General features: G+C 45.3%; 1 protein-coding gene across 1 annotated transcript in view; it reads right to left on the bottom strand.

The window, feature by feature from the left end:
* The window catches only part of LOC125113622 (WD repeat-containing protein 49-like), a 40,309-nt gene extending 21,059 nt beyond the window's left edge, over positions 1–19,250 (bottom strand). Inside the window, exons 1-7 of the mRNA XM_047756441.1 lie at positions 19,017–19,250; positions 17,099–17,204; positions 8,581–8,732; positions 5,905–6,007; positions 2,319–2,425; positions 2,157–2,236; positions 49–103 (exon numbers count right to left, since the gene is read on the bottom strand). Coding sequence (XP_047612397.1) covers positions 49–103; positions 2,157–2,236; positions 2,319–2,425; positions 5,905–6,007; positions 8,581–8,732; positions 17,099–17,204; positions 19,017–19,225 — 812 coding nt within the window. The 5' untranslated portion in view covers positions 19,226–19,250. The remainder of the gene's footprint in view (positions 1–48; positions 104–2,156; positions 2,237–2,318; positions 2,426–5,904; positions 6,008–8,580; positions 8,733–17,098; positions 17,205–19,016) is intronic.
* Positions 19,251–20,484: the final 1,234 nt, after the last annotated feature.

Genomic DNA, 20,484 nt, shown 5'->3' with positions numbered 1-20,484 from the left:
ATACCCAAGATGCTCCTCTTACATTCAAGCAGCATATAACTCACTCACTTATTTTGATTCACCTCCAAGTAGGTACAATCACAGATTTCACTTTGCTTTTCATCTAGAAAGATAATATTAGCAACTTATAGTAAACATTTTTCTTTATTAGTTTTTGAATCAGCTTATTAGTTTTGAATCACATATTGACTTAACCTAACTGATGAATGGGGAAAATTCAGTGCTTACTCTGTGGTGTTCACACCACAGGTAGGTAACTTCAAGCCATCGAAGCATAGCTGATTTCCTGCTACCCTCCCAGTCCTAAAAGGCCGATTCGGCCCTCGCTCAGCTGTGGGAAGAGACTCACCTTCCCCTGACGACTCTACACAGTGCCTAGCACTTAGTGCCTGAGTGAACAGGCAAAGGAACACATGAGGTCAAAGGCAGAAATAGGAATTACACACTCAGTACTCTGGATAATTTTTTCTTATTTACTTGGACTTCATTTATATTCTCTCTCTCTCTCTCTCTCTCTCTCTCTCTCTCTCTCTCTCTCTTTTTTTTTTTGGCCACTCCCATGACCTCCCGCACCACACATTTTGGCCTGCACCACAGCTGCAGCAATGCCAGATCCTGAATCCACTGTGCCACACGGAAACTTCCTCATTTACACTCTCTACTAGTTGAAGAACATTTGTCTCTGTCTTCCTCATGGTTACACAGGCCAGAACTGTGGAAATTTTACCAAGAACAGATACAGCATGTGAACAATTGGAATAAGCAGCCTTGAAAAAAAAATCGCAATGACACATGAAAAAGGTGAGTTTTAGTTCACCTAGGCTTTGTGAAATTTGAATTATGTGGTATTTAAAAAGGTTAGCAAATGATGCAACTGACAAGGGCTTAATCTCTAGAATATATAAACAACTTATACAACCCAACAGCAAAAAAGCCAATCAATCAATGGAAAAATGGGCAAAATACCTGAATAGACATTTCTCCAAAGAAGATATACAGATGGCCAACAAACACATGAAAAAATGCTCAACATCGCTGATTATAAGAGAAATGCAAATCAAAACTACCATGAGATATCACCTCACACCAGTCAGAATGGCCATCAGTAATAAATCCACCAATAACAAGTGCTGGAGGGGGTGTGGAGAAAAGGGAACCCTCCTGCACTGTTGGTGGGAATGTAAACTGGTACAGCCACTATGGAGAACAGTTTGGAGATACCTTAGAAATCTATACATAGAACTTCCATATGACCCCGCAATCCCACTCTTGGGCATCTATCCGGACAAAACTCTACTTAAAAGAGACACGTGCACCCGCATGTTCATTGCAGCACTAGTCACAATAGCCAGGACATGGAAACAACCCAAATGTCCATCGACAGAGGATTGGATTCGGAAGAGGTGGTATATATACACAATGGAATACTACTCAGCCATCAAAAAGAATGACATAATGCCATTTGCAGCAACATGGATGGAGCTAGAGAATCTCATACTGAGTGAAATGAGCCAGAAAGACAAAGACAAATACCATATGATATCACTTATAACTGGAATCTAATATCCAGCACAAATGAACATCTCCTCAGAAAAGAAAATCATGGACTTGGAGAAGAGACTTGTGGCTGCCTGATGGGAGGGGGAGGGAGTGGGAGGGATCGGGAGGGATTGGGAGCTTGGGCTTATCAGACACAACTTAGAATAGATGTACAAGGAGATCCTGCTGAATAGCATTGAGAACTTTGTCTAGATACTCATGTTGCAGCAGGGGGAAAGGGTGGGGGAAAGGGTGTGGTTGTAGTGTATACATGTGGGGATGGGCTGGCCCCCTTGCTGTACAGTGGGAAAATAAAAAAAAATATTAAAAAAAAAAAAAGGTTAGAAAAGTTAAACTTTTTAAAGAAATCAGGTATATACCAGGCAGTGAGGGAACAAATGCATGGGGTATAGATGGGAGTGCTAACATTTATGTAAAGCATGTCCCCCCTGCATAGAAGTTTGGAGTCACTGGCAATGAAATGCCAGAAAAAAAAGAGGATGTAGTATTGTTCCATGCATCCTATCTTCTATCTCATTGGATTTCTTCTATATAGATTACCAATGCCTAATCTTGCAACATTATTTTACAGGGACCCTTGGTAAGAGGTGACTTGCCATGCTTCAGGGTGTGCAGACAATGTCCGTTGTTGTAGCTCCATATTTTCAGACTGCCATCTCTGCCCCCAGTAACCAGCCTAGGAAACAGAGACCCCTGTCAGGACGGTGTGGCAGGGGTCACCCTGCCTAACAGTAGAAGATTCTGGAGAAGGCACATACCTTCTTCCACTGGAGTCGAAGGTCATACAAGTGATTCCAGCATTGCCGTGAGCCCCAATAAATTCAGACAGCAGCCTTCCCGTTTCACAGTCCCATACTTTCACCACCTGCATCAGGAAGTTGAAAAAAGCAGCCTGGAGATACTGGCTATCAAGTGAAAGAGAATCGCATTTGGCGGTCTAGTGTCGCAGATCTGAAAGTTTCCATACTTGCGACACAAGCAGGCTTATCTGAGTGTATCTGTTAGCTACAGCTGCCATAACAAAAGCCCACAGACTGGGGAGCTTAAACAACAGACATTTCTTTTCCACACTGGAGGCTGGAAATCCAAGATCAAGTTGCCAGCAGGCTTGGTTTCTTCTGAGACGTCTCTCCCTGGGGGGCGGATGGCCGCCTTTTCGCCGTGTCCTTAAGTGGTCTTTCCTCCATGCCCATGCACCCCAGCGTCTCTCTACGAGCCCACGTTGCCTCCTGTTCTAAGGGTACCCTCAGGCTGGATTAGGGCTCACCCTAATGGTCTCATTTTAACCTGGTCACCTCTTTAAAGACTCACTCTCCAAATACAGCCACATTCTGAGGTATTGGGGCTTAGGACTTCAACACATGAATTTGGGGGGAACACAATTCATTCCATAACACTCACTGAGAAGATTAAAAAATATAGGAATATTGGTTAAAAATCTCCTGATCATCCAGACTCAGAAAAGATAGGTGTGGACTGAATTTTGAGCAGCAAAATTTATTCACTTTAGGAGTTGCCACTGTGGCTCAGTGGTAACGAATCCGACTAATATCCATGAGGACACAGGTTCAACCCCTGGCTTCCCTCAGTGGGTTAAGTATCTGGCAGGGTTCCCAGGGGTGTGTTCAGCTCAGGTGCTTTCATCTGTTCTCCACATACACCCCCCCTTTTATGGTCACACCCACGGCATATAGAAGGGATCAAACCCAAGCTGCAGCTTTGACCCACACCACAGCTGCTGCAATGCCAGATCCTTAACCCACTGTACCCGGCCAGGGATTGAACCCAAGCCACCAAAGAGACAACACCAGATCCCTAACCTGCTGTGTCACAGCAGGAACTTCTGTCATCTGCTCTTCTTAATACTGCAATAAACAATGTTACTAGGTTTTATTTTAGTGGTTTCAACTTTTGCAAATATCCCAACGTTCCAGAAAGTGCAGCTATCAGTGATACGGTTGAGGTCCAGACCTGGATTAGATACCTGCTGGCATGCATGAGGGAGCAGACAGGACATGGGCTGGGCAGCCAGCCCAGGATCCACACCCAAGAGAAGTATTCTCCCTCTGGACCTGTCTTCCTGCTAATGTGATTAAACACAGTTTGAAAAAATTCCCCCATGAAAGCCACCTGCTACTGCTGGTAACAGAAGTGAAGAGACTGAAGTGAGCAACGAAAATATCTTTGAAAATGACTTTAAGGTTCTATTCACAGAATCAAGAAAAGTCTAAAGGTGCTGTGTATACATTCCAGGTTATAACTACTTAACTTGCATTTTGTAGCGGGAATTTCATGCCATAACATCCTTTAAGAATTTCACTGCCCCGTGTTTTTCTTCCTTTTGGAGATTCCATCCAATTAAACATGCAACCGTGCCCCAAATTAGATTTTTGCAAGTAAATTTTAAAATATTTGAAAGACTATAGTTTTCAGCTCAGGTGATAAAAATTACTTGTTATTCGCATAAACTTTGATATTACATATGTGTATTAAGCTGCAGCTCATATGTAGTAGGTTGTAAACATTCACTTGAAAATTTATTAATTTTCATTGTGCAGTTTACGAATATTTTTCAGAAGCCTCAAAAGCTGCTCATCCCTGGCACTCTGCTTATACAGCTGAATGGACACATGTGGTATAGAGGGCTTCATGAATTCAGGTTTCATCAAGGCCTTGGCTATGTTCTCTCCTCCACAAATATCAGGTGCAATGTTGTCCAGATGCTGTGGACTGTCACAGTGGGCATGATGAGGTTACAAAGATTTCACACAGCAACAAATTTGCAAGGTGAGCAAATACTCAAATCAATAATTTAATTCAATAAGTACTGGAGTTTATTACCAGCATGTGCCTAATACAGTAATAGCTGTGAAAGTATTTCTATCTCAATTCAACATCTACTTACAACCCACCAGCGGGGAGATATGCCTATCAAAATAATGCTCTTGGGGGAGGCAGACTGTGTTGCCATAGAATTAGGAGCCCAAGTGCTAACAGAGCCATTCATGCTGCCTGGATGGGGGAGGGGATCTAGGATTGTTTCCCTGTGCCTTAAAGAATAAGGATTTTGACAGATGGAGAAGGAAAGGAGAGGGAAACGTAGATGCTCGGAGCCCTGGCCTCAAGTGCCTGTTGGAACTGTTTAGAGGAGAGGCTCGTGTACGTGAAACAGAGCAGGGCTGGTGAGAACACAGCCCAGCACCCATAGGGGGCACTGATGTTGGATGGTCAGGAAGAGGGAGGTGCCTGCATGAGTCAAGGCCATGAAGGCAAGTTTTTCCTGGTGGAGACAGGGCTTGAGTTGGACCTTGAGGGATTGTTCAGGTGTATGTTGTAAAAGAGAAGGGACATTCTGAGGTGGAGATGGGAAAAGGGTGCACAGAGCCAGGGGCAGGAATGTGCAGAATGCTGAGAAGGTCGGTTTCTTTGGAGTCATGGATGACCCTGATAAATCTGGAGAATAAATGCTTCTTGACAAGTGCGACCCCAAACTATGAGGAACTCATCTTCGAGATGAATTGTGACTTCTTAAAAATATTTAGACCAAAAGACCCGATAATGTATTTCTTTCGGTACTTAATAAAACCATGGTGATCACTAATCTCCAAAGCAGAAAGTAGGGGAGCAGCTGAAATGAATATGAACACAAAGGGTTCAGGTCCAGGCTGTGATGCCCTTGATCCCAAAGACACGGCTCTGGCAGGAAGAAAGAAAGAGGTCGTGGTCACATGGCCCAGGACTTGGAATGCTGGAGCCTCCGCCAGTGATGCAGGAGGTGACGGAACAAATATTAGGAGATGGCAGAACCCTTCAGCATCATGTGTGTACCTGGGTGTGCCTTTCCATTACCTCGAGGACAGGAGGACAGGAGTTAGGGGAGGTGCCTTTTCCCTGCTCTAGCTCCTTATTCAAGAATCAGTAATTACTGTGGGCCAGACACTGGCCACTCCTCCACTGCTGGGCCAGCATGGCCCTCAAGAGGCCTGCTGAAAGGGGAGGTGGAGTGGCCGCCATCCCAAGTTAGAACTGCAGTGTATTATGTGGGTGGTATTAATCTTCCTACACCATACAAGAGAATCACTGTGAAACGGTGCCACTCCTCAGGCCCGGACGGTCTTTCTGAAGAGCTCACAGGACCAGCCCTGGAGACTCTGTGGGCTCTTCCATCAAGCATTTACAGAGGCGCGTCCAAACACACCAGGTGCCTGGTCGAGTAGAACTGAACTGCCTGTTCTCTGCTGCTGGGGAAGGCTGGCCCCAGAACGCTCTGCTCCACACCAAGAGGAGGAGGCTGGGGCCACCCTTGTAATCCCATCACTAAAGAGACCAAGAGTCGCTACTTACTGATGCTTCTGAACAGCTGACCACCTGCCTGAAGGTGGGGCTGTACTGACAGCACACCACGGGCTCCCTGTGGGAAACCGCCAGGGCAGGCTCTTGGGGAGACCTTGTTCATGAAAAAGAGAGAGAGAATGAAAATCCGAACAGAGTGTAGGACTCCCATACTCGCGACGAGACATCCATTGCTTTTATTAAAGGATGGTTAAGAGAACAGTCACGTTCAAGCAATGCTTCTGTGACCCTGGGTAAGTTACTTGGCTGCTCAAAACTCTAATTTCCTCATGTGTTAAATGGGGATAATGGTATCCACTTCATATTACTCTACTTTTAAAAATTTTATTGGCGTATAGTTGACTTACAATGTTGTGTTAGGTTCTGTTTTACAGCCAAGTGACTCAGTTACACCTATGTCCATTCTTTTCTAGATTCTTTTCTTATATGGATTATTATATATTAATTATAACATATTAATATTATTATATATTATTCTTTTCTTATATGGAGTATTGACTAGAGTTCCTTGTGCTATACAGTGGGTTTTTGTTAACTATGTTCTATAGTATGTATATGTTAATCCCAAACTCCTAATTTATCCCTCTTCCCAATGGTATCTATTTTAAAGCACTGTTTCGAGGATTAGATAAAAAGAAACATACACACAGCTGTCCCTTGTATCCGTGGCGGGTTGGTTTGAGGACCCCAAGAGGACCAAAATCCAAAGGGGCTCAAGTCCCTTATACAAAACGGCATAGTATTTGCCACAGTACATGCACATCCTCCCACAGACTGGACATTATCTCTAGATTACTTATAATACGCAATATAATGTCAATGCTATGTAAATAGTTGCCAGTGTGGCAAATTCAACTTTGGCTTTTTCAGAATCTCCTGGAATTAAATTTTTTCTCCCAGAGTTCCTGTTGTGGCTCAGCAGGTTACAAACCCAACTAGTATCCACGAGGATGCGGTTTCGACCCCTGGCTTGCTCGGTGGTTTAAAGATGCGGTGTTGCCGTGAGCTGTGGTGTAGGTCACAGACATGGCTTGGATCTGGCATTGCTGTGGCTGTGGTGTAAGCCGGCAGCTGTAGCTCCGATTGGACCCCAAGTCTGGGAACTTCTATATGCCGCAGGGATGGCCCTAAAGAGAAAAAAAAATTTTTTCCATTCACGGTTGATTGAAAGCCATGACACAGAACCATGGACAGGGAAGGCTGATGTGATGTCCTTAGCACAGAGCCTCACATAACTGGCATGCAATGAACAGTAGCCACTGGTGAAAATGATACCACACTTCTCCTTGTTGGGGCAGGAGGAGTGAGATTTTGTGAGACTGCAGAGGGGACCGTCTTCTCTATTAATTGATATCTTCCCCCAAACAAACGCAAACTGTACTGTCCCATTCTGGATTCTCAAGGCTGAATGGCAGCACTTCTCCCTCATAGCGGGGACAAGGCCGGGCCAGGTCCTGGGAGGCCCTGCAGCGTGCTTCCCATGGGCACCCAGGTGCAAAGGGCTCACCCAGGCCCTTGAACCTTGCCGCCAGAGCCACCTGTCAGCACACAGAATGGACAGTCCTCGGAGTTAAGCCTTCCAACCCCTTCACACTTAACTTCCTCGTCTCTGAAATGGAGTCCTCCGTGGAAATGCTGCGAGGAGGAAGTGAGGGAAAGGATGGAAGGTGGCCAGAGGAGCCCGGCACAGGCGAGGCTGAGGACGTGAGTGTTCCCAGCCTTCCTTCTCTCTGCTGCACCTGAGACACTCGGCCCCCAGCCTGGGCCACTGAGAGATTCAGGGGCTCAGACCTAGGCCAGAAGATGCTTGGTTGGGCGAATCCTCCTCAGGGAGGAAGAGGGCTTGACCTAAGGATGATCAGAACTTTGCCGCGATGGTCCTGGAGGGTGGGTGTAAGGGCAGAGTCCGTCCTGTGTGAGGGGAGGGTGTGGGGTCCTGAAGGGAAAGTGCTGGGCTTGCGGTCAGACCCGGCCTCCTTCACGAGCTCCCTTTCCGGCACCTTCCCTGGCCCAGAGGAGCAAACCAGTGGAAGGCGGAGGAGGGTAGGCAACCGGATCAAGACCACGTGCTCCCAAAGGCCAGGGCGGGGACGGGCAGGCGGCATCTGCCACCCAAGTGTTCGCACTAGACATTGAGGCTGCTTTTGCCATAAGGTGGAATTTCACTCACTTTGTTCCAAAAAAAAAAATCAATCAAACAGGCTGTTTGTTCTACACAGTGACATCATGTAGAACAAACAGCAGTTTGATTGACTGAGGTTCCTGTTTTTCAGCTGGTTGCTTTGGCATCTTGAGTGAAGAGCCTGCCTTCCAGGCCTGGCTATGATGACGGCCTGGCAGTGTCCCCGCGTGTCCCTGAGCGGCTGCTCTTCTCTGGGGACAGGGTCTCAGATGTGGGGTACCACTGTGGCAATGGGACCGCAAGTAGGTAGAAAGAGATTCCAGACTTTGGGATAATAGAAGGAGGAGGTGTCGGAGTAGCTAGCAGGAAATGTTAGAGAGCCTGCCAAATGTATACTGTGAGCTAGGGCTGTGGGGCCCCCAGTGGGGGCTCACACAGCGCCCTTAGCTGTGGATCACTGCGTAGAAGGTCAGAAGCAGCTGCTCTGGGCTCTGCAGTACCTTCTAGAGCGCTGACTGCTCGCGGCCCAGAGGGTGACTTCCTGCCTCTGCCTCAGGGGTAGGAGGGCGATGGCGTCTGCGGCCGCACACAGGGCTCTGGGGTCCGGGAGGTAGAGGCAGGCCCTGGGCTCGCCCCGAATGCCGCTGGCTTTGGAAGAGGTGGTAAACAGACAGCTGTCGGTCTCCAGATCCCAGATCTGAGGAGCAAACGAGGAAGAGGATAGGAGCTCTTGAGCAGCCTGCTTTGCTGGGTTTCCAGAGCCATCACCTGCTGGGAGCCTGGTTAGGTCTGAGTGACGTTTAAACACTGCCTCCTTCCTATCTCACCCAAAGGAAAAGTGGTAAAAGGGGTTTCTTCTCCTCTGTGGTTTGTAGAGGATGCAGGCAGTGGGGACAGAGTTCCTGGGCCCTCTGCCACGCTGAAGCTGCCCGGGCAACGGGGATGTCTGCGGTCACGCGGCCCCAGAGCTGTGCGTTACTCCCTCAGGAGGAGACAGTTTCTCTTCCCATGGAGCCAGCTTCCACGGCCGGAGCTCACACCATGGGTCTGACTTGTGGCTCAGAGCTACTGCTGCCCCCAGACATGCTCCCATTTCTTACTACAGGTCCTCAAAGCTGCTGCTGGACAGATCTTTGGAGGATGTGGGCAGCAAACCTCAGGGTTGCTACTGATTGTGAGAATAACCTCCCCTCCCCCACTCCCCGCCTGTGTTGGAATCCCAGCTCTACTGCCTGATGGCTGCGTGGCCCTGGGGAAATTATTATATTTGCCTCAGTTTCTTCATCTGTAAAATGGGGAGAATAACAATAGTACTTACCTTCTAGAGTTGTTTTAAGGAATTTAAAAATTTAATAAAAAACAGCATGCTTAGGGAGCTCAGCGGATTACGAACCACACTAGTATCCATGAGGACGCAAATTCAATCCCTGGCCTCTCTCAGTGGGTTAAGGATCTGGCTTTGCCATGAACTGTGGTGTAGGTTGCAGAGGCGTTGCTGTGGCTCTGGTGTAGGCCAGCGGCTACAGCTCTTATCAGACACCTAGCCTGGGCCATGCTGCAGGTATGGCCCAAAAATGCAAAAAAAAAGAGAGAGAGAGAGAGAGAGTGCTTAGGTAGTGGCTGGGAAGTGTATAATGGTATAATATAGTCAATGGTTGGCACACGAGTCATGCCATGGTCCTTGTGGGATGTTAAGGTGCTCCCAACTGATGAGAGCTGCAAGGCACAGCTGTACCCCCTGGAAAGGAGGGGAAGCACCAAGTGCGAAAATGGGAAGATCACAGTCACCACAAAGGAAACCCTGCTTAGTGAGCTAATGCGTGCCTGGTGTTGTGTTAAAGGCTTTAAACATATTGTTTGTTTTCCTCTTTGCTATGGGCCATTTGGAAGGAGAGAGCCTTTCTGCACTACGTGTTGATGAGACCAGTATGAACCAAGGAGAAGAAGGGCAAAGTGCAGGCACTGAGCATGGGAACAAGAGTGCCATCTGCGAGCTCAGCTGCCCATGAAGCCATCTGTCCTAGGATCCGGTTTCAACAGCCAATAAATTCTCCCTTTTTATTATAAATTTCAGGTATCTAGTATTATAATTTGACATCTGTGTACACTACAGAGGGATCGTCACCACGAGCCTAAGTGCCATTCATCACCATATAGCTGACCCCTTAGCCCATTTCACTCACTTCTCCATCCTCTTCCCCTGGTAATCACTAATCTGTTCTATCTATGAGTTTGCTTTTTATTTTGTTTTGTTTCTTTTTTTTTTTTAAGATTCCACATATGAGTGAAGTAATACAGTATATCTTTCTCCATCTGATTTATTTCACTGAGCATCTCACTCTCCATGTTATCACAAATGGAAGATTTCATTCATTTTTTGTGGCAGAGTAGTATTCCAGTGTGTATGTGTGACATCTTTATTCATTCAAACATTAGTGGACACTTAGGTTGTTTCCATATCTTGGCTATTGAAAATAATGTTGGAATTAACAGAGAAACGCACATCTTTTTGCGTTAGTGTTTTCATGTTTTCTGGATATATACCCAGAAGTGAAATAGCTGCATCATATGGTAGTTCTCTTCTTCATTTTTGGAGGAATCTCTATACTGTTTTTATAGTGATGCACTAATTTACAGTCTCACCAACAATGTACAGTTTTTCCGCACCTTCTCCAGCATTTGTTATTTCTTGACTTTTTGATAATAGCCATTTCAACAAGTGTGAGGTGATAGCTCATTGTGGTTGGGATTTGTATTTTCCTAATAATGTTGTTGAAGGTCTTTTCTGAGATTTTGTCTTATCCTTTCAGTCGGAAAGTATCTGTCTTCTCATTTTGCCCAATTCTCTGTTTGTTACTATGTATTAGGTTTATCAGTTATATCTCCCAGTCTGGAAGGAATGACCTTATTTAGGAGATGTTCTGTGGGGTTTGGAAGTGCAGTCCTGCTGGCCACCAGAGCCAGGTGCTCAAGGGGTGTCCCCTATGTGGGCTGTGTGCGCCCTCCTGTTTTGGTGAGGCTGGAGCTGTCTTGGGGTGTCAGCGGGCGGGGCTCTCGTCCAGCTTATTGTGAGATCCTACCATCGTGTGGGGTTGGGTGCGGCTGTCAGTGAGGCATGCCCCCTGGCACTAACAGGTTAGATGAAGAATTCCAAAAGGGTGCCCACCAGCACCAGCATTGGCAAGGAAGACTGAGATTGCATAAATGGCTTCTGCCAGTGCTCAGTTCCCAGAGAGCATCCCACTGGTTCCTGCTTTTCCAGCAGACACTTGAAGATTAGTAAACAGGTACCCTTCACCTATGAAACACACACTTTTCAACATGGGGTTTTTGTGCTGGTTTTGGGGTTGGCAGAGTCCATGCATATGCCTTTTAAGAGCAGGGTTTCTGTTTCTGCAGTTTCCTAGGCATATTCCCCATGATCTGGGGCTTATTTCTTCTATGCAGGATCTAGTGGACAGGCCTCACACCTCAGGGAAAAGATCCATCTCTGGGATCCTTCCCAATCATGGATCACCACAGCCAGGGGAAGGTTCTTCCTTGGGGAGCCCATATCCCTGCCTCTCCCACATGTCTCAAATCTGTCCTTTCACCTTTTGTTGTGGAGGCTCTGTTCATCCAGTTTTCAGACTTCTTTCTAAGGGAATCATTCCATTTGCAGCTGCAGACTTGTATCTGTGGGAGGAGGTGAGCTCATGGCCTTCCTCTGCTACCACCTTGAAACCTCTTGCTTGTGTGTGGAGGCTGAGTTCCTGTCTTTCTGACGGCTGTTGGCCAGATGCCTCTTCCACCTCCTTTGGCAGCTTCATTCCTCATCCTGGTGCCCCCTCCGTCTTTAAACCAGCAAGAGTACACTGAGTCCTTCAAACTCCCTTTTCAGCTTAAACTACCTGAGTTAGATTTTTGCCTCTTTGGTTCAAAAGAATCTTACCTGGTAAAACTATTCTGTGGTGAGCACAGTTCGTAAATTATCTTTTATGAACAACAAACTTATACAATGGCTCTTTCCTCCATTTTGCCAAAGAGTAAACCAATGTCCAAAAGAACTGTGTAACTCAGTTCAGAAGGGTTGAGTACTTCACCCAAGCTCATCCAATGTGTGGCAGTCTCAGAGTTCAAACTCAAGTCTGTCTGTCTCTCTGGCATTCTGCCTCACCTCCTCCAAATCTGAGCTTCCCCGTCCATGGTGAAAAGTTACTGGGAAGCAGCAACTGGACTAAGGCATTTCCCAGTTTCCCTTTCACCCAGCGTCATGAACTCAGCAGCATCACGTGAAAGAAAGCGATGTGTCATCTATGGCTGGGATTTTTAAAGCGGCAGATGTGCCTTTTCAATTCTCATAGCCACTGCACCTGGATAAGAGGAATCTGAGAACCTAAGCAAGGTGGGATCCCTTATGGAGACAGCCCTGTTCTTGAAGGGGGAAAAACGCCCTCACCAGGAGCACTGACACTGGATTGTTACAATGGACAGAAAGAAACTTTTGTTGTTTCTCGACCTATGTAAAGTACTGGGTTTACTGGTTACAGTGGCAAGCCTTAACTAATACACCATGGTATCTTCCTTCCAAGAAATAACTTTCTTTCCATCCTAATTCCTGTTGACACAAAACAGCTCTTTCTGTGGTATGCAATATTAAATTCACAGAAAATAACAAGTGAAATGGAAATCTCAATCTGTCACTTTACTCTTTTTCAGAGAAAGCCAGAAACCAGCAGAGTCCTGAAATGTTTTGTATGTCCCCATGATTTAGAGACATGAAATATTTGGGCTAAAAAATCAATCAAAGAATGGAGACTATCTGATCAGGCATGCTAGAAATTTAGCTGTTTGGTTCCTAGTTGATTAGTTTTTATTTTATAGGAATAATATACTCTGAAATAAATCACACACCCTATTTCCAAGATAGGATTTCAATATATTTTAAACATACTTTGGGAAGTGATTCAATATGCCTGAATCATCACAGGCAAGATGCTAATCTTGCAATCATGCGTTTAGATTGGAAGAAAATGGAGAGGCACTAGGAAAAGAAAATAGAAGATGTGCCCTCACATACAGAATTATGATTATCTGATGGTTTTGGGAAAACTGAATTAAAGATATGAAATCTTCAACTTTGTGGCCTTGGAGGATGCCTTTGGATGAATGTGAGTTTCAAAATAAATCAAAAACTAAAGTCCGTAAATTTTACCATTTTAATCAAATTTTCTTGGACAACTGAACTGAGTTTGGATTCTGGTTGTATCCCTGGCTGTGATCTCAACACCTACTTTTATATAAAATATTCTCCTCATTGTCATGAGATGGACTCTAAGCTCACCTCACTGGAGCCACACTGGACCCCACAAACAGTGGAATCCCAGAGCGTCACAGGGTCCCTGTGCTCAGTCTTGGAGGCTTTTCTCTGCTTAGTCCACTTTTGCTCCTTCTATGATTTCGGCCACTCCATGGCTTAAAATTCCATCTAAATGCTAATGATTCCCCAATTTATGCCTCCAGCCCTGACATCTTCCCTCAACTCAGGGACTCTTCTCCAATACTTCCACATCCAGGCTTGGGAGCCTACGCTCCTCTTCCCCACCATCTTCCTCATCGCAGTGTTTGGCTCTGGCCCCAAACCATGGTGTCATTCCTGATTCCTCTCTCTCTCCCTCCTCTTCTTAAAAAAAAAATAGTTTTGTTGACATTTAATCCACACACTACAAAATCTGCAATTTTTTGCCCACGCCCTCGGTGTGTGGAAGTTCCCTGGGCAGGGATCTAAACCTTGCCACAGCAGTGACAATGCCAGATCTGCTGAGCCACCAGAAAACTCCAAAACTTGCATTTTATTTATTTTTAAAATATTTATTTATTTATTTATTTTAAGGCTGCTCCTGCAGTCATATGGAAGTTCCCAGGTTAGGGGTTGAATCAGAGCTACAGCTGCCAGCCTATGCCACAGCCACAGCAATGGGAGATCTGAGCTGCATCTGTGACCTACACTGCAGCTCACAGCAATGTTGGATACTTAACCCACTGAGCGAGGCCAGGGATGGAACCCATGTTCTCATGGATACTAGTTGGGATTCTTAACCTGCTGAGACACAAAGGAACTCCAAATTTGCATTTTAAAGTGCACAATCCAGTGGTTTTTTGGCATATTCATAGAGTTGTGCAATCATCACCACTATCTAATTTAGAAAACAGGAGTTCTCTGCCTGACGTGGCTCAGCGGTTAGCTAGCCTTGCTCAGTGGTGTAGGTCACAGACACAGCTTGGATCTTGCATTGCTGTGGCTGTGGTGTAGGCCTGAGGCTACAGCTCTGATTGGACTCCTAGCCTGGGAACCTTCATGTGCCTCGGGTGCGGCCCTAAAAGACAAAAAGACCAAAAAAAAGAAAAAGAAAAAGAAAATGTTCATTACTCCAAAGAGAAACCCCATATCCATTAGCAGTCACTCCCTATTTTCACCTCATGCCACATGAGTTTGGCATATACTATACTCATTTCTGTCTCTGTGGATTTGTCTATTCTGGACATTTCATATAAATGCAATCATGTAATACATGGCTTTTTGTGACTGGCTTTCACTTAAAGCTTCTCCAGGTTTTCCATGCTGTAGCATGTGGCAGAGCTTCATTTCTTTTTTTTGCTGAATAATATTTCATTGTATAGATATACCAGATTTCATTTATCTATTCCTCAGTTCATGGATATTTGGTTTATTTCTACTTTTTGGCGGCCACAAATACTGCTGCTATGAATAGTTATATATGAGTGTTCGTGTGAACAAATGTTTTCAAGTCTATTGGGTGTAAAGCACGGAGTGGAATTTCTAGGTCATGTTAACTCTATGGTTAGCATTTGAGGAACTGCAAAAATGTTTTCCAAAGTGGCTGCATCATTTCAAATTCCCACCGGCAATGCATGAGTTCTCCAACTTCTCCACATCCTTGACAACACCTGATATTGTCTATCTTTTGATTTTAGCCACTCTTATTGTGGTTCTGGTTTGCTTTTATTTTTTATTTTTTGTCTTTTTAGGGCTGCACCCTTGGCATATGGAGGTTCCCAGGCGAGGGGTCTAATTGGAGCTGTAGCTGCCAGCCTACACCACAGCTCACAGCAACGCCGGATCCTTAACCCACTGAGCGAGGCCAGGGATCGAACCTGCAACCTCATGGTTCCTAGTTGGATTCATTTCTGATGTGCCATGACGAGAACTCCCTGGTTTGCCTTTTCATAGTGAGTAATGACGTTGAGCATCTTGTCATGTGTTTACCAGGCATTTGAATCTTTGAAGAAATTTCTGTTCAAGTCCTTTCTTCATTTAAAAGTTAATTTGTGTTTTAGCAATACCTGAGCATTAAGAGTTCTATTTTAGATGCAAGTCTCTCGTCAGATATATGGATCGCAATTTTTTCTCCTATTCTGTAGGTTGTCTAATCACTTTCTTAATAGTGCCCTTTGAAGCACAAGTTTTTATTTTTGAGGAAGTCCAACTCATTTATTTTTCCCTTTTGTCTCTTGTGTTTTTGATGTCATATCTAAGAAAGCATTGCTTAGTCTAAGGTCATAAAGATTTACTCCTGTGTTTTCTCCAAAGAGTTTTGTAGGTGTAGCTCTTTTTACATTTAGGTCTATGATCCATTTTCAGTTAATTTTTTTAAGTGGTGTGAGGTAAGAGATTCAGGGCCAAAATCAAGTTATGGATAGGTCTGGTTTCTTCTTCTTCTTCTTTATTTTATTTTATTTTATTTTTGTCTCTTTAGGGCTGCACCCATGGCATATGAAGGTTCCCAGGCTAGGGATCCAATCAGAGCTGTAGCTGCCGGCCTACATCACAGCCACAGCAACGCCAGATCCAAGCCGCATCTGCGACCTACACCGTAGCTCATGGCAACGCTGGATCCTTAACCCACTGAGCGAGGCCAGGGATGGAACCTGTGTCCTCATGGATGCTAGTTGGGTTCGTTAACCTCTGAGCTGTGACGGGAACTCCAGGTCTGGTTTCCTCTGAGGCCTCTCTCTGGGCTGGCAGAGGCCCACCTTCTTGCTATGTCCTTCAACGGTGGCCTCTCCATCTAAGTGTCCTGATTTCCTCTTCTTATAAGGACACCAGTCATAGTGGACTAGGGACCACCAATATGACTTCATTTAACCATCATTACTTCTTTATAGGCCTTATCTCCAAATATAGTCACATTCTAAGGTGCTGGGGGTTAAGACTGCAGCATATGAATTTTAAGGGGACACCATTCAGCCCTTAGCATTTATAAATCATTTATTATCTGAACAGTCAGTGAGCTGGTTTATGCATCTGTATGAAACTGTGAATCTGATCTCCTTTCTGAGGAACATTCCTTAGACTCACGCAGTTCTAAATTCCTACCCTCTGGCCCTGTGACAGTCCAGAAAAGAAGGTAGATGAATCATGGAAACTTGAAAAAGCATATGAGATGATGGATGAAATAAATCAGTGAGGGTTTTTTTTTAATAAAAAAAATAATGTATTACAAAGATCACAGAGTGACTGAGTGTCAAAGGTAGACAGGACCCTCGGTATAAAAAGAGGTGTGAAGGCAAACAAAATGAAGGAAGGTGCTGATGTCGCTGCCTCTGCCAGGGCCAGAAAAGTTCAGATTCTAAGCTTTTCATACAACATTTCAGAAAGGGTCCACTCAGTCTATGTGCAGTGCAAGATAAGATGATGAGCTCTAGAGGCAAGGGACTGCTGCCTCCCTATGTCCCCATTCTGTCCCCATCACCCCTTTCCATCCTCCAAACCCACACTTCAGAGGGAAACGCTGGAAAGAATGCAGGCAGGCGCCTCCATGCTATAATGTTGACTCATCCCAACAAAACATCAGGTATAGAAAGTTCTCTAAGAGGCTGCCCTTCCACTGCCTACATATCCTCCCTTCCCAAAGCAAACCCACAGAAGTAAATACCATTTGAGTTTCTGCTAATCCAGAGGTCCCAAAGGCTGCAGAGAGAGAGAGATGAAAACATGAAAGGAATACCTTTCCTGTCTGAAACCGTACTGGATAATACATCAAAACATAAGAGGGCAAAGACCTTAATAGTGTTGTCGGTGGACATGGAAAACATTCTGTTATCCTCAGCAGACACATGGATGTAGATCACTGGAGCCGTGTGGCTTTTCAGTATACCTGTTGGTTTTCTAGAACGGAAAAAGAACAGATGAACACCAAGCGGTTCTATCTGCAGTTTCTAAATAAAAATGCAAGACTAAACTTGGTCCGGATCTGGCAGTTCTATTCAGCCTGAGGAGGGTTATGTCTCCCTCTGAAACGACACAAGTATATATCTTGTGTGATAAAAGGACTGAAGCAAATAATACCCAGTTATAGCAACACAGCTCTGTGTGAGATGAAGCCCTGGGCTTTGTTTCTCCCCCGGCTGACAATATCACTATAAAAGGAATAAACGTGGAAGAGAGCGGAGTGGGGTTGGAATAGATTCCACGCAGGTTGCTGCTTTATGCAGAATTCAAATCTGGGGCAAATGTCTTTTTAACATGAGTTTATTTTGAGGAGCTCTGAGGGATCACAGTGCCCTAAGGGGCTCAGGGCTGGGTGTGCAGTGGGGTGGAGGAAAGTCAGGACTGGGGTCAAGGAGGAGAGAAGAATGTTTTTATAGCCAAGTTACTGCAAAGTAAGCCAATTGTTCTCAGTTTCCAGACACATGGGAAGTGGGTAGAAAAATCACATTTCTTTCTTCTTCCTCTCCTTCCTTCCTCCCTTTCTTCCTCCCTTCCTTTCTCCTCTCTCTCTCTTTCTTTCATTAGGCATCCCACATGGTGCTAAGTGCTCTGCATGGCATAAAGTGATCTTTATTTGTGATCTTTATTCCTACTCCAGGAAGGGGTATTCTTGATATCACCATTGTAGATGAGGGAATGGAGGCTGCAGCCCTTGCTCAGGATGCCCGAGCCAGAAAGGGACAGAGACGAGATCAGAGACCGTGTGCACCGCCCTGCAGCTAAGGCGGGCAGGGGTCACCTTGCAGGTCCTCACTGACGCCTGTACAGAGACTCAGCCAGGATCCTTGGCTTTCCCGTGATGACTGGTTCTTGTTCTCAGATCCCACTAACAACTCTTCATTTCCCCTTCTTCTTTCTTCAACACATATCGACAGAAATGACAGAAGCTTTAAAAAGCCCAGTTGCATTTGAACCTTGATTCTGCTGCTATTTCCAAAAAGTAATTACGTACCTCCTCTGAGCTGCAGGTTCTTCCTTGGTGCAGCCGTTGATGTGAGGATTAGAGAGAATGTATATGGTGCCTAGTGCCTGGTATGAAGTAGGTGCTCACTAAAATGGTGGGTACTGTTATGACCAGGAGAGCGATGCTGAGCCCTTGCTCTGCAGGGACCCCGGTGAAAGATGTGGGCCCAGTTCTGAGCAGTGTGATGATTACACATTGAGGAGGTGAAGGCAACAGTTTGTTCTTCTGCTTGAACAGTGTGCTACCCTGCTGGTCCAATTCCAGGCTCTTCAGAGCAATCCCTGTTTTCTTGCGTCAATTCTGCTATACCTCAGGGGGTAGAGTCCTCAACTCAGATGGGGCTAAACACCTCCAGTGGAGGAGTGAGTGTAAGCTTCGGGCCACCTGAGTGAGGTACCCAGAAAGATGCGGCTCTCACATTAGAGTCCCTAATCGCCCTCTACAACTGATCCTCGTTCCCCGTAGGGAAGATAGCGACCTGATCAAAGAAAAATCCTTCTGAGAGTGAATGACAGCTCCATTCAGCCCCTCTGTCCTTGCATGAGATTTGCATTTTAAGTGATCGCTTATTAACTCCAAAATAATGACTTTAACAGCCCCAAGCAGAAGTCTCCCAGGCTGTGTGTCTAGGAGATCAATTCCGAACAGGCGTTCTTAAATTATCCTACAGGGGAACTAGCGAGCCCAGGTCCTGCTCTCCTGTACTTACTAGAGCACTGTTGGCTGCAGAGAGGAATAAGACTTACCCAGGAAGATAAGGATTCCAGACTCTAATTACTCGATCCTTTCCACCTGTCAACAGCACGTTCTTTCTCTTACAGAACGAAAATGCCTGGACTCCTTTAGGGACGCGAAACACGGTCCAATCACATTCTGCCCGCCTTTGGGGCAAACCAAGGAATGCGTGGCCTTGTCTTGCCTTGCCATCTCTTCTTACATCCCTCATCTCTTTCATCTTTTGCTTGACATTTGTAGTTCCCACAGTGTATCCTAAAAATATTCACAGGAAAACAAAACACAATTTCTTAACATGAACAGTCAATTTTCTGACAAGTCACTAATTTTTAAAGGTCTCAGGCTTGCTTTCAGTGATAACCAGTGTTTTCTTCTTCTTTTACCCCCAGGTGTTAAACCATAGATAGTCTGAAAAATGAAAAATGATATTGTAAGAAAAGCAAGCTTTCCTCCTGCCTCCTTCTCCAGAATGAGACAAGAAGGGCCATCAGGGGAAGAGAGGAAACATGAAGAGACATTTTTTTTTTTTTAATGTCCATACCTGCAGCATATGGAAGCTCCCCGGCTACAGGCAGAATGGGCGCTGCAGCTGGGGTCTACACCACAGCCACAGCAATGCTGGATCTGAGCTGTGTCTGCCAGCCACACAGCTGCTTGTGGCAATGCCAGATCCTTAACCCACTGAATGAAGCCAGGGATCCAACCTGAATCCTCATGGAGACAACGCTGGGGCCTCAACCTGCTGAGCCACAATAGGAACTTCATGAAGGGACCGTCTTATACTAGGAAACAAAATTCTATGAAATCTCTACCAAGTTCCAGACATTGGGCCACAAACAATCTTATCTGAGCCTCACAGAAACTAGTGGGGCAAGGACCTTTGCCTTCATCTTATGGGTAAGTAAACAAACACCCAGAGAGATGAAAACTTGTCATTAAAAAATTGGTGGAGCCAAGTAGCTGTTGTCTGACTCCTAAATTGGGGCCTATTGGTTTCATCAACCAACCAGCCAACTTCAACCTACAATTTTTTTTCCCCCCAAGCCCATGGCATGTGGAAATTCCAGGCCAGGGATGGAACCTGGATACAGCAGAGACAACACTAGATCCTTAACCTGCTGAGCCACTGGGGAATTCCTATCCTACAATTATTTTGACAGATATTTTCAGTCAAATGGCTTTTGGGCTTATGAATCTTCTGAAGAATCTTATTAAAATAGTAGCGTCAGACAGAAACATCACACAGAAATGGTCAAGTGCCTTCCTGTAGGTCTTGAGACAGGCTGGGGCCTGGAACCTTTTACCATAGTGCTTGCACCCAGATAAATTGTCTCCTAGAGGAACAAAATGCAAAGAAACTATAAAGAGACTAAAAATAACTACATGCATGTGCAGTTAGGACAATTATGAACAATAAGATACAAAAAGGCCCCAAATCAACTGCCATTTCTGAGGTGCTGAGAGCAAGAGCAGAGTAGC

This window comes from Phacochoerus africanus, chromosome 13 (assembly GCF_016906955.1).
Source record: "Phacochoerus africanus isolate WHEZ1 chromosome 13, ROS_Pafr_v1, whole genome shotgun sequence".
NCBI classification, from domain to species: Eukaryota; Metazoa; Chordata; class Mammalia; order Artiodactyla; family Suidae; genus Phacochoerus; species Phacochoerus africanus.
This window is presented reverse-complemented; position numbering and strand designations above follow the sequence as displayed.